Below are 14,498 nucleotides of genomic sequence, written 5' to 3' on the forward strand. Positions count from 1 at the left end.
GTAAATTAGTTAGGGGTGGTTAAAGATGATTTGGCACAACAGGGTTTAGAATCAAAAGCAGAGTTAACAGACCACCTTTAGAGACTGGAGCTTGGACTTGGTCCTGGCGGGGGGCGGGGAAGGTTTCAAAGTGAAAAAAGGGAGGGTTTTCAGGAGCAGGTCACAACCCCTACTCCTCTCCCAGACCCAGGATGAGAACCTGGGGGTAAGGGTTCCCAACTGTTTCAACACAGGGAGCCTACTCTTGGCTCAGAACTAACTGTATCCTTTTCTTCTTTTCCTTCTTCTTTTTCTCAGTTTACTTAATTTGCTGCTGGTAGCCTGTACTTCAAACTGACCTGACAGGCTTAATTGGTTTCTTTCTACCTCTTCTCTCTCCTCTCCCCCTGCCTTTCCACACTTTTGTTTTTCTAATGTTTTAATGGAGGGTACTTTGGATACTTATGTAAAATGTTTATGGTTATTTTGAGCAAAGTATGATGGAGGTCTGCTGTATTCCACTGGAATTTTTTGGAGTAAAAAAATCCACAGGCAACCATGGAAACAAATGTTTTACTGCCTTTTTGAACAGTCTCAAAGTAAAGACAGCACAGGTTAAGGCAGCTGTGTGGCAATCATTGTACTTGGTGGCTAAGTTGTTCCAGGAAAATTGCACTACCTTAAAGAACTAAATGTAGGAGTAAGTAATGTAATGAAGTGAGTGAAAAGTTACAAATAGCTTTTTCAAAAATTAATAATACAAATTTTGGAGAAAAGTAAACATTTGAAAGTTGTGGAAATGGTAAAAGGTAACAGTTGTGGTGTTACAAGAAGGAAGTTTTTGGTTTAATAATAAAACTAGTTATATAAATGTAACTGTATGTGCAACTCTGTGCAGTCACATTGGATGGAAGCTTGGCAATTAAATTATCCAAGGGGGTCAGGTAGAGTGGCTACCACCACCACTATGCTTCTGTCCCCAGAAGCCTGTACAGCTGTTCTGAGGGGAAATGGTCTATAAGGGACTGCTGCAGGCAGCAGGCGGAGAGAGAATCGGATCAAAATTATTTGACTATTGGGTAATCAAAATTGCTAAAGGAATGTAAGAGGTTTCTATTGGAACTTAACTTGGCTGCCCTGGCTGTCTCTGGTTGTACAAGATGGGAATGTAATCAGGGTACAGTTGTGTGGAAAAAGAGTAATTGCAGTGCAAGGGATGTTAGGCAAATGAGAATTGTGTGTGTGCTCACAGGAAAAAGAAAAGGAAAAGGGGAGGAATGATGGGAACACTGAGCCTTGGGGTGGCTCTGGGGGATCGGACTGTCGCTTTGGTGGGGGAGCATGAAAACTCTGTGGGCACAGGGGAGGCAGTTACACCTTGTGTAAAACTAATATGGCTAATATAATGTTATGGAGGTTAAACTATGGAAGGAATGTGCATTTTCCCAGGAAGCGTGCAGTGTATATTGGAGAAGGGGTAAAAGAAATGCAAACAAAACATGGTACTTAATTAAAATCCTATTAGGGCTCCAAAAGGAGCCACAATAGGTCGTGCTTTCTTTTTGAAATCTGTCCGTGTTTTGGAGCAGGAGATGAAAGTGGAAAGTAATCAAAACTCTGATGGAAGTGGAATGTGTCCCTGTCAAGGTTCCTTCCCCACTCTGAACTCTAGGGTACAGATGTGGGGACCTGCATGAAAGACCCCCTAAGCTTATTTTTACCAGCTTAGGTTAAAAACTTTCCCAAGGTACAAACTTTGCCTTGTCCTTGAACAGTATGCTGCCACCACCAAGCGTTTTAAACAAAGAACAGGGAAAGAACCCACTTGGAGACGTCTTCCCCCAAAATATCCCCCCAAGCCCAAACCCCCTTTCCTGGGGAAGGCTTGATAAGAATCCTCACTAATTTGTACAGGTGAACACAGACCCAAACCCTTGGATCTTAAGAACAATGAAAAATCAATCAGGTTCTTAAAGGAAGAATTTTAATTAAAGAAAAGGTAAAAGAATCACCTCTGTAAAATCAGGATGGTAAATACCTTACAGGGTAATCAGATTCAAAACATAGAGAACCCCGTGAGGCAAAACATTAAGTTACAAAAAAACACAAAAACAGGAATATACATTCCCTCCAGCACAGCTTATTTTACCAGCCATTAAACAAAAGGAAATCTAATGCATTTCTAGCTAGATTACTGACTAACTTAACAGGAATTGGAAAGCTGCATTCCTGATCTGTTCCCAGCAAAAGCAACACACAGACAGTCAGACTCTTTGTTCCCTCCCCGCTCCAGATTTGAAAGTATACTGTCCCCTCATTGGTCATTTTGGGTCAGGTGCCAGAGAGGTTACCCTAGCTTCTTAACCCTTTACAGGTGAAAGGGTTTTGCCTCTGGCCAGGAGGGATTTTATAGCACTGAATACAGAAAGGTGGTTACCCTTCCCTTTATATTTATGACACGCCCCCCAAATCACAGATAGGGTGAAACCCTGGCTGTGATTTCTTCCTGGAGCTCTAGGAGAAAACAGAGTTAATAAGACACATGCACCTCTAAATATACTATTAACTGTATAAAGTCTAACAATATTTCCCACAACTCAAGGACGATTTTAATCAGTTGATTCTGGGAAACTTTCACGGGAGAGTGCATCAGCCACTTTGTTAGAAGCTCCTGAGATGTGTTGTATGTCGAAATCAAAATCTTGGAGAGCTAAACTCCACCAAATAAGTTTTTTGTTATTTCCCGTGGCGGTATGAAGCCACTGTAGCGTAGCATGGTCAGTTTGCAGGTGGAAACGCTGTTCCCAAATGTATGGGTGTAGTTTTTCCAGAGCGTAGACCAGGGGTTGGCAACACGTGCCAAAGAAGGCATGCGAGCCGATTTTTAATGGCACGCTGCTGACTGCCGGGTCCCAGCCGCCGGCCCCGCTCAGCTTGCTGCCGAACCCAGGCCGGGACCCCGGCAGGCAGCAGCATGCCATTAAAAATCCTGCCCGCCCCGGCCCGTTCTTCTCCCCCCGCCTTGCCCCGGCGTGGGAAGGGTGAAGAAGCTTGGTCCTGCCAGCTGCTGCTGCAGGGCAGGCAAGGTCTCCCCTCCCCCGCCTCTTCTCCCAGCATGCTGGGCTCCTGCCCCTCCTCCTCCTCTCCCTGCCGCCGATCAGCTGATGGCCCTTGCGAGGGAGGGGGAGAAGTGGAGCCGCAGCGCGCTCACTGCTCCGGGGAGGAGGCGAAGAAGTGGTGGGGATGGGGCATGGAATCGGGGCATATCCCCTCCAGCCCGATGACATGAGCCGCTCTGGGCAGGGGGCTGGGAGCACCCCCACGACCCTAGCCTACACTCCCAGCCCTCTGCCTTGACCCCTGCACCCCCCCACACACACACCCAGCCCTCTGCCCTGACCCCTGCACCCCCCACGACTCCAGCCTTGACTCCAGCACCCCCCCACATACCCAGCCCCCCCCCACACCATGCCCTGACTCCTGCACCCTCCTCACACGCCCCCTGCCCTGACTCCTGCACCCGCCACACATACCCAGCCCCCCCACACCCCATGCCCTGACTCTTGCACCCCCCACATTCTCACCCCCACCCTGAGCACCAAACGGGAGCTCCTGCACCCCCCCCCCCATATTCCTACCTGCACCCCTTGCTCCAAATGGGAGCTGCCAGATAAGCACTCCACCACCAAACCTCCTGCCCCAACCCTGAGCCCCCTCCCTCATTCTAGCTCCTGGACAGACCCTACACCCCAATCCCCAGCCTGCTCCTTCCCCCCCAGCCCTGTGCTCAGTGCACTCCCACCCTCAGCTCAGTGCAGAGAGAGAGAGAGGAAGAGAATGGGCTAGAAAAAGGGAGAAGGTAGGTACCCACTTTATGTGGGCAGGGCCGGGTTCCCAGACCAGCAGTGGGCTGAGCAGGGCTGGCAGCCGGGACCATGGCTGGCAGGAGCCGGCGGACAGAATCCCAGACTGGCAGTGGGCTGAGTGGCAGCGGGCTGAACCACTTAGCCCACTGCTGGTCTGGGGTCCCGGCTGCCGGCCCCACTCAGCCCGCTGCCGGTCTGGGGTTCTGGCTACCAGCCCCCTGCTCAGCCCACTGCCGGCCTAGGTGAACGGAACCCCAGGCTGGCAGCGGGCCAGCGGCGTAAGATCAGCATTTTAATTTAATTTTAAATGAAACTTCTTAAACATTTTGAAAACCTTGTTTACTTTACATACGACAATAGTTTAGTTATATAATATATAGACTTATAGAGAGAGACCTCCTAAAAAACATTAAAATGTATGACTGGCACACGAAACCTTTAATTAAATTGAATAAATGAAGACTTGGCACACCACTTCTGAAAGGCTGCGGACCCCTGGCGTAGACAGTGGCATTACATTCCTTTTCACTGATTGACCAGTGGCTTTTCCTCTCAGACAGCTTCTTGCTGAGAAACACAACAGGATGGAACTTTTGATTCGGTCCTTCCTGCGTTAAGACTGCTCCCACACGACGCTCGGATGCATCTGTGGTTACTGGGAATGGTTTGTCAAAGTCTGGGGCCCTTAGCACATGGTCGGACATGAGTGTCGCTTTAAGATGGTTAAAGGCCTTCTGACACTCTTCAGTCCACTGAACTGCGTTTGGCTGTTTCTTTTTGGTTAGATCTGTCAGTGGGGCGGCGATTTAGCTGTATTGCGGTACAAATCACCTATAATATCCAGCCAAGCCTAAGGAGGATTGGACCTGTTTCTTTGACTTTGGGACAGGCCACTTTTGGATAGCATCCACTTTGGCCTGTAGGGGGCTGATAGTTCCTTGACCCACCTGGTGTCCAAGGTAAGTCACTCTGTTTAGGCCTATTTGACACTTCTTAGCCTTAACAGTTAGTCCTGCCTCCCTTATGCGCTCAAAGACTTTTTGTAGATGTTCCAGGTGTTCTGCCCAGGAATCCGAAAATATGGCCACATCGTCAAGGTAGGCGACTGCATAGAATCATAGAATATCAGAGTTGGAAGGGACCTCAGGAGGTCATCTAGTCCAACCCCCTGCTCAAAAGCAGGACCCATACCCAATTAAATCATCCCAGCCAGGGCTTTGTCAAGCCTGACCTTAAAAACTTCTAAGGAAGGAGATTCCACCACCTTCCTAGGCAACGCATTCCAGTGTTTCACCACCCTCCTAGTGAAAAAGCTTTTCCTAATATCCAACCTAAACCTCCCCCACTGCAACTTGAGACCATTACTCCTTGTCCTGTCCTCTTCCACCACTGAGCATAGTCTAGAACCATCCTCTCTGGAACTACCTCTCAGGTAGTTGAAAGCAGCTATCAAATCCCCCCTCATTCTTCTCTTCTGCAGACTAAACAATCCCAGTTCCCTCAGCCTCTCCTCATAAGTCATGTGTTCCAGACCCCTCATCATTTTTGTTGCCCTTCGCTGGACTCTCTCCAATTTCTCCACATCCTTCTTGTAGTGTGGGGCCCAAAACTGGACACAGTACTCCAGATGAGGCCTCACCAATGTCGAATAGAGGGGGACGATCACGTCCCTCGATCTGCTCGCTATACCCCTACTTATACATCCCAAAATGCCATTGGCCTTCTTGGCAACAAGGGCACACTGCTGGCTCATATCCAGCTTCTCGTCCACTGTCACCTCTAGGTCCTTTTCCGCAGAACTGCTGCCTAGCCATTCGGTCCCTAGTCTGTAGCTGTGCATTGGGTTCTTCCGTCCTAAGTGCAGAACCCTGCACTTATCCTTATTGAACCTCATCAGATTTCTTTTGGCCCAATCCTCCAATTTGTCTAGGTCCCTCTGTATCCTATCCCTGCCCTCCAGTGTATCTACCACTCCTCCCAGTTTACTATCATCCGCAAATTTGCTGAGAGTGCAATCCACACCATCCTCCAGATCGTTTATGAAGATATTGAACAAAACCGGCCCCAGGACCGACCCCTGGGGCACTCCACTTGACACCGGCTGCCAACTAGACATGGAGCCATTGATCACTACCCATTGAGCCCGACAATCTAGCCAACTTTCTACGCACCTTATAGTGCATTCATCCAGCCCATACTTCTTTAACTTGCTGACAAGAATACTGTGGGAGACCGTGTCAAAAGCTTTGCTAAAGTCAAGATACAATACATCCACTGCTTTCCCTTCATTCACAGAACCAGTAATCTCATCATAGAAGGCGATTAGATTAGTCAGGCATGACCTTCCCTTGGTGAATCCATGCTGACTGTTCCTGATCACTTTCCTCTCATGTAAGTGCTTCAGGATTGATTCTTTGAGGACCTGCTCCATGATTTTTCCGGGGACTGAAGTGAGGCTGACTGGCCTGTAGTTCCCAGGATCCTCCTTCTTCCCTTTTTTAAAGATTGGCACTACATTAGCCTTTTTCCTGTCATCCGAGACTTCCCCCCGTTCGCCACGAGTTTTCAAAGATAATGGCCAATGGCTCTGCAATCACAGCCGCCAGTTCCTTTAGCACTCTCGGATGCAACTCATCCGGCCCCATGGACTTGTGCACGTCCAGTTTTTCTAAATAGTCCCTAACCACCTCTTTCTCCACAGAGGGCTGGCCATCTATTCCCCATGTTGTTATGCCCAGCACAGCAGTCTGGGAGCTGACCTTGTTCGTGAAGACAGAGGCAAAAAAAACATTGAGTACATTAGCTTTTTCCACATCCTCCGTCACTAGGTTGCCTCCCTCTTTCATTAAGGGGCCCACACTTTCCTTGGCTTTCTTCTTGTTGCCAATATACCTGAAGAAACCCTTCATATTCTCCTAATCCCGCTAGGAGACCATCTACAAGTCTTTGGAAGGTGGTGGGTGCATTACGCAGCCCGAAAGGGAGCACATTAAATTCATACAGCCTGACGTGTGGTGAAGGCTGACCTTTCCTTGGCGGATTGATCTAGCGGTACCTGCCAGTACCCCTTGGTTAAGTCCAAGGTAGAGATGAACTGGGCCCGTCCCAGTTTCTCTAATAGTTCATCTGTGCGTGGCATTGGATAGTTGTCGGGGCGAGTTACAGCATTTAGCTTACGGTAGTCCACGCAAAAACATATCTCCCCATCTGGTTTGGGAACTAGAACCACTGGAGATGCCCGTGCACTGCCTGAGGGGCGGATGACACCCATCTGTAGCATATCCTGGATCTCCCGTTCTATAGCAGTTTTAGCTTGAGGGAGACACCCGGTAAGGTTGGACTTTAATTGGGTGAGCATTACCTGTGTCAATGGAGTGGTATGCCCATTCAGTCAGTCCTGAGGTGGCTGAGAACGTCGGCGCATAGCTAGAGCACAGCTCCTTGATCTGCTGTCGCTGCATACACCCAAAGATCATGGAGAGGTTCACCTCTTCCATGCCACCATCACTTTTCCCTTCGTAGTAGACACCTTCAGGACACTCAGCGTCATCTTCTCCCTAGGCTGTAAAGTGACAACCCTTTAATTCTCTGGAATAAAAGGGCTTTAGAGAATTAATATGGTACACCATTGCTGCTTTATCAACTGTAATGGCCCCTTAACCTCGCGGCCATATACAAGTTCAAATGGTGAAAACCCTAAACTGGGATGTGATACAGCTCTGTAGGCAAAGAGCAACTGCTGCAACACTTGGTCTCAAACACTGGAGTGCTCATTTACAAATTTATGTATCATGGCGCCCAAAGTTCCATTAAACTTCTCCACCAGGCCATTTGTTTGATGATGGTAAGGGGTGGCAACCAAGTGATTCACCCCATGAACTTCCCAAAGGCTTTCCATAGGTCCTGCCAGGAAATTAGTTCCTGCATCTGTGAGGATGTCGGAGGGCCAACCTACCCTGGCAAAAATGTCTGTTAGTGCCTGGCACACACTTTTAGCCCTAGTGTTGCTTAGAGCTACTGCTTCCGGCCATCGGGTGGCAAAATCCATGAAAGTCAGTATGTACTGCTTTCCTCTGGGTGTCTTTTTTGGAAAAGGACCCAGAATATCCACAGCTACTCACTGAAATGGAACCTCAATGATGGGGAGTGGCTGGAGAGGGGCTTTGACCTGGTCTTGGGGTTTTCCCACTCTTTGGCATACCTCACAAGACCGGACATAGATAGAAACGTCCTTGCCCATTCTCTCCCTGTGGAACGACTTTCCCAAACGGTCTTTGGTTCTGTTCACCCCCGCATGGCCACTAGGATGATCGTGGGCTAAGCTTAATAGCTTGACCCGGTACTTAGTTGGAACTACCAACTGTCTCTGAAGATGCCAGTCTTCCTGGTGTCCACCAGAAAGAGTTTCCTTGTATAAAAGTCCTCTTTCTACAACAAACCGGGATTGATTAGAAGAGCTGAGAGGCGGTGGGTTGCTCCGTGCCGCCGTCCAAGCTCTCTGGAGACTTTCATCTGCTTCCTGTTTGGCCTGGAACTGTTCCCTTGATGCTGGAGACATCAGTTCCTCACTGGATTGTGGACTTGGGCTTGGTCCCTCTGGAAGCGATGCAGGGGATGGGGCTGTTTCCGTTGACTGTGAACCGCTCTCCGCTGGTGCACTATGTTGGGGTTCAGGCTCTGGCTGAGTCTCTTGTGTAGGGTCATCTGCTGCTGCTGCCAGTGCAGGGTTGGTGGGGCCCTCTGGTGTTGGGGCTGCAAGTACTGGATTCAATGCTGGTACTGGGTCTGGTGCTTGTTGTTCCACTGGTTCCAGTTCTGGGACTGGCTCTGTCTGGGTCTCTGTGACTGGATCCACTACTGCTATTGCAGACGTTGGCCTGGGGTCCGGGTCCATCACCTCTGACAGGGTCCTGATAGAAGTTTCCGGAATAGAGCTAAGAGTGACAGCTTGCTTAGCCTGGCTGTGAGTGACCATTCCCAACCTCTTGGTTAGCTTCACATGATTGGCCATGTCTTCTCCCAACAGCATGGGGATGAGATAATCATCATAGACTGCAAAAGTCCACATTCCTGACCAGCCCTTGTACTGGACCGGCAACTTGGCTGTAGGCAAGTCAAAAGAGTTTGACTTGAAGGGTTGAATCATCACTTAGACCTCTGGGTCGATTAAATTGGGGTCCACTAAGGAAGCAGCAAGTTTCCCTCTGCTCTGAGGGTATCTGGGAGGCATCTGGGCCTGAGGACGTCTGGTGTGATTCCGGTGCAATGAACTGTAATCGGTTGGGGTTCTTGGGGCAGTTGGCCTTTACATATCCCGGCTTATTACATTTAAAACATCATCCAGCTGACGGGTCACTGGGGCGAGGTGGGTTGCTGGAGAATGGTGTGGCAGGACGATAAGGTGTCTGGAGTGTTCCTTGGGGTGTAGTTGGGGCCTTGGGCTGCCCCCAGTAGTAGGGTGTGGTCTGAGGTTGTGCCTTTTGGTATCCGCTCCAACTGCGACCAAGGTTGTTCCTCTCTCCTCCCTCCACCCATTTTATTCCGGTTTGCTCCGGCTCTCTGGCAGTCTGGGACTGCTCGTACTGATCAGCATAAGAAGCAAGACTTCCTGCTGAGTCCATTTTCTTATCCCATAAACACTGTTTTATATCATCCTTGGACATATTCAGGAATTGCTCCTGTATCATCAAATTCCGTATTCCTCCAAAGTTAGTTACATCCCATCCGTTGAGCCATTTATCAAACAGATCTGTCATCTGGTTTACATAAACCACATTACTTAGTCCAGGTCCTCTCTTAAGGGCTCTAAATTTTACTCTGTAAGTTTCAGGTGTAACTTGAAATTGTTTTAAAACCAAATCCTTGAATTTATTATAGTCAGAAGCCTCCTCAATAGGCATCTTATTGAATATGTCCAGAGCTCTTCCAGTCAATTTTGCGACCAATGTGGTCATCTTCTGAGCTTCAGGAATTTGATGGAGTGTGCACAGTCTCTCAAAGGTGAGAAAATATTCAGCAATATCACTGGATTCATCGTACTGTGGACATAATCACTCCCATTTGTGGATTGTTGGGGAAGGATTGTTTGGGTTATTCGGTATATTCTGCTGAGCCTTTGCCTTCTCCATCTCCAGTGCATTCTTCCTCTCTTTGTCCTTCTCCTCAGCATGCTTCCTCTCTTTGTCCTTCTCCTTTTCTTTTTCCTTTGCCTCCTGTGGGCAGCCTCCATTTCTTTTTCTTTTGCTTCCATTTCCATCTGTCTGAGTTCTACCCATCTTTCATGTTCCTTTTGTCTTTCCTCAGCCTCAAATCTGGCTAATTCCAGCTTCTGTTGAACATTGCATTCTGCCATTTTAACCTCTCTGTTTTTAACTAACTTTACACCCGAGAGTTAGAAAGAAAACGAAAAAAAAAAATCTGGCTTGTAAAATTTTGCTGTGTTGTAACCTGATACCTTTTGTCTCTCTCTGATAGCTGTTCTCAGCCTACAAAAAAATCCTTTTGTTATGCCTACTGCTCTTTCCCCCAGGCAGAGACACAGAATCAACAGCTGCAATCACCTTTTACAAAACCTTTTAAAATCCTTCTGTGTTTCTGGTTCAAAATGATCCCACCGCTCTGCCACTATGTCAAGGTTCCTTCGTAGAATCATAGAATATCAGGGTTGGAAGGGACCTCAGGAGATCATCTAGTCCAACCCCCTGCTCAAAACAGGACCAATCCCCAACTAAATCATCCCAGCCAGGGCTTTGTCAAGCCTGACCTTAAAAACTTCAAAGGAAGGAGATTCCACCACCTTCCTAGGTAACGCATTCCAGTGTTTCACCACCCTCCTAGTGAAAAAGTTTTTCCTAATATCCAACCTAAACCTCCCCCACTGCAACTTGAGACCATTACTTCTCGTTCTGTCATCTGCTACCACTGAGAACAGTCTAGATCCATCCTCTTTGGAACCCCCTTTCAGGTAGCTATCAAATCCCCCCTCATTCTTCTCTTCTGCAGACTAAACAATCCCAGTTCCCTCAGCCTCTCCTCATAAGTCATGTGTTCCACTCCCCTAATCATTTTTGTTGCTCTCCGCTGGACGTTTTCCAATTTTTTCACATCCTTCTTGTAGTGTGAGGCCCAAAACTGGACACAGTACTCCAGATGAGGCCTCACCAATGTCGAATAGAGGGGAATGATCACGTCCCTTGATATGCTGGCAATGCCCCTACTTATACATCCCAAAATGCCATTGGCCTTCTTGGCAAAAAGGGCACACTGTTGACTCATATCCAGCTTCTCGTCCACTATAACCTCTAGGTCCTTTTCTGCAGAACTGCTGCCTAGCTATTCGGTCCCTAGTCTGTACTGGTGCATGGGATTCTTCCATCCTAAGTGCAGGACTCTGCATTTCTCCTTGTTGAACCTCATCAGATTTCTTCCTCACTCTGAACTCTCGGGTACAGATGTGGGGACCTGCATGAAAGACCCTCTAAGCTTATTTTTACCAGCTTAGGTTAAAAACTTTCCCAAGGTACAAACTTTGCCTTGTCCTTGAACAGTATGCTGCCACCACGAAGCGTTTTAAACAAAGAACAGGGAAAGAGACCACTTAGAGACGTCTTCCCCCAAAATATCCCCCCAAGCCCTACACCCGCTTTCTGGGGAAGGCTTGATAAGAATCCTCACCAATTGGTTCAGGTGAACACAGACCCAAACCCTTGGATCTTAAGAACAATGAAAAATCAATCAGGTTTAAAAAGAAGAATTTTAATTAAAGAAAAGGTAAAAGAATCACCTCTGTAAACTCAGGATGGTAAATACCTTACAGGGTAATCAGATTCAAAACATAGAGAATCCCTCTAGGGAAAACCTTAAGTTACAAAAAGACACAAAAACAGGAACATACATTCCCTCCAGCACAGCTTATTTTACCAGCCATTAAACAAAAGAAAATCTAACGCATTTTCTAGCTAGATTACTGACTAATTTAACAGAGTTGGAAGGCTTGCATTTCTGATCTGTTCCTGGCAAAAGCATCACACAGACAGACAAAACCCTTTGTCGTCCCCCCCCTCCAGCTTTGAAAGTATCTTGTCCCCTCATTGGTCATTTTGGGTCAGGTGCCAGCAAGGTTACCTTAGCTTCTTAACCTTTTACAGGTGAAAGGGTTTTGCGTCTGGCCAGGAGGGATTTATAACACTGTATACAGAAAGGTGGTTACCTTTCCCTTTATATTTAAGACCGTCTCTGAGCTGCTAATAGCTTTGGATCCAAAAGCAAGTGAGAAAGCCTCTGTGTGAATGCAAATTACCTAGCTGATTGGGGAAGAAGAGAACTGCGCATAAATGGCAGCACAAAGGAGCTGCAAATAATAAATACATCTGGTCAGCAAACAAGCTACTAGAAGACTCAGATTGTGGCCCTTCAGGAAAGGGAGGTGAAAAAACAAGTCTAGCCTGAAAATAAGGGGGACAGGCTAACCCTAAGGGGTGTGTGTGTGTGTATACAGTGCTGAAATCTAAAGCTGTCTCCCTCAGCTATTACCGGAGAATAAACTTAAAGCTTGGTACAGAAGAGAAACTATTGCAAACCTGGTCTGTTGTACAAGAGGGGAAACTGAGGTACACCACCTCATAAATTTCATAAATGACCAGTGAGTGGGGTAATTCACTAGTCTGACTATAGAATAAAATAAGGACAGCCTGGAGGTAATTCTTCTGTTTTTCCTGCAATTAGCAAGGAAATTTGTAAAAGTAAGTGGTGGTATTATTAAGCAATAATCTGTCCCCACCAGGGGGATGAAAATTGTTTCTTTTGTTTTTCAGACACTCTACAAGCAAGCTGGTGCCAGCGGAAGAATAACCCAGGATACCATGAATCTATGTTTTGTATTGTTTGTCTATGGTGTTTGTCTTGTTGCTAGCATTGTTGTGTTTCAGTGAACAAAAAACCTCATGATGTGGGTGGGGATGGCTTCAAAAGGCTAACCTGGGGGGAAAGATTTGTATGGGAATGCAAAAGGCTCAACTAGGAGGCCAGCACCTGTGTAATAGCTACCATGGTATCTGGAAATGGAACGGCAACTAAGGTGGGCCCCACAAGCCCTATGGGAATAATGAGAAGGGGGGGAGCTCGCTGGGAATCAATGGAGGGGTGTGTGAAATCGTGTAAATCCAGAGAAGATGTTTGGATGTGGTCCTCTCCTATGACTATGGAGGAGCAGGATCAATGGCCTATGTCAAGGGGTGGACAATTGGGTGTAAGTGAGCTGTAGCTCACAAAAGCTTATGCTAAAATAAAATTGTTAGTCTCTAAGGTGCCACAAGTCCTCCTTTTCTTTTTGTGTATAAGGTGTTTTGCTGGAAATCTACATATTACTAGAAGGCACAATTACACCATCCCATAACCAAACTACACACATCTACATGCTGCTATCTGGACTTTGGTGCACAAATGGATCTGTAAATCGTATTGCTGTGAATAATCAAAGCAGGGCATATGGCCTGATTCCATACCAAGTGGTTACGTTGGTTAGAACAATAACCCATTTCTCTGTGGACATTAAATGGACTTATAATATGGACAAAAGCATGCAAAACCTGCAGGGGCAGCTTGTTGCAACTGCCAGCAAGTGGACACGTTAAGATCTTGACCCTGTCAAAGGAGGAGAGGCAGTGTTTGGTGGTGGCTCGAATGTTGAACCATACTGCAGTGGTCAAAACTCGGTGTTGCTGTGGATTATCATAGCAGCTGATGTATTAACTGTACTTGTGTTACGTTGCATATGGAGATAACCTATAAGTAATGTAGTAAGCCCTCCCCCACAGCGTACTAGACAACCTGTACCCAACCTTCTCGGGCCCACTATAATGGGAAGTCTGGAACACTAATTGGAATAGGTGTGGTATGCCCATACGAGAGAAGGTATAAAAGAAAGAATCAAAATCACCATCTGCCTGTATAGGGCCTTTTCTCACTGTGACAATCTGAGGCCCTGTTCTTAGGCTAAGGCCTTTGGCTAAGCAGCAGAGGCAGCCATAAGCTGGGAAGCGACTGGTCACCTCCTCACATTCCAAACTAGTCACATTGAAATAAGGTGCTAATGGGCATTATCAGGACAGGATTGTATTCCTATCACCTCCAGAGAAAGGGAAGAGCCTAGAAGATGTAAAAGGAAACTTAGTTTGATAGCAGCCTGTCTGGCAAGAACTCACTTATCACTAGCTGGGATGTGAAATCCTCATTTCTGTGTTTGTTCTGTCGCTGTAGGCCCCATTTCCCTGTTGTTTGTCTGTATAATCTCTGTCTGGTTCTGTGATTGTTCCTGTCTGCTGTATAATTAATTTTGGTGCGTGTAAACCAATTAAGGTGGTGGGATATAATTGGTTACATAATCATGTTACAATATGTTAGGATTGGTCAGTTAAATTTCAGGAAAATGGTTGGTTAAGGTATAGCAAAGCAGAACTCAAGTTTTACTATATAGTCTGCAGTCAATCAGGAAGTGTGTGTGTGTGGGGGGGGTGGAATGGGAATGGAATGGGGGTGGGGAAATTGGAATAATGTTTTGCTAAAGGGGGGGGGAATGGGAACAAGGACACAGGCAAGGCTCTGAGGTGTCAGAGCTGGGAAGGGGGACACTAAGGAAGGAAACTGGAATCATGC

The 14,498-nt window shown here is 47.1% G+C and overlaps 1 protein-coding gene across 8 annotated transcripts in view; it reads left to right on the top strand.

Annotated features, from left to right (window-relative positions):
- Positions 1-14,257, top strand: part of BRD4 (bromodomain containing 4) — a 259,586-nt gene extending 245,329 nt beyond the window's left edge. For 6 of the 8 annotated variants that reach the window (XM_084610636.1, XM_084610643.1, XM_084610639.1 and 3 more), the window contains one exon: positions 12,659-14,257. In XM_084610636.1, the coding sequence (XP_084466762.1) occupies positions 12,659-12,775 (117 nt within the window). In that variant the 3' untranslated portion in view covers positions 12,776-14,257. The remainder of the gene's footprint in view (positions 1-12,658) is intronic. The other 2 variants (XM_084610645.1, XM_084610646.1) reach the window with 1 other exon arrangement.
- Positions 14,258-14,498: the final 241 nt, after the last annotated feature.

The sequence above is a fragment of the Lepidochelys olivacea genome, assembly GCF_965140295.1.
Source record: "Lepidochelys olivacea isolate rLepOli2 genome assembly, chromosome: 20".
NCBI classification, from domain to species: Eukaryota; Metazoa; Chordata; order Testudines; family Cheloniidae; genus Lepidochelys; species Lepidochelys olivacea.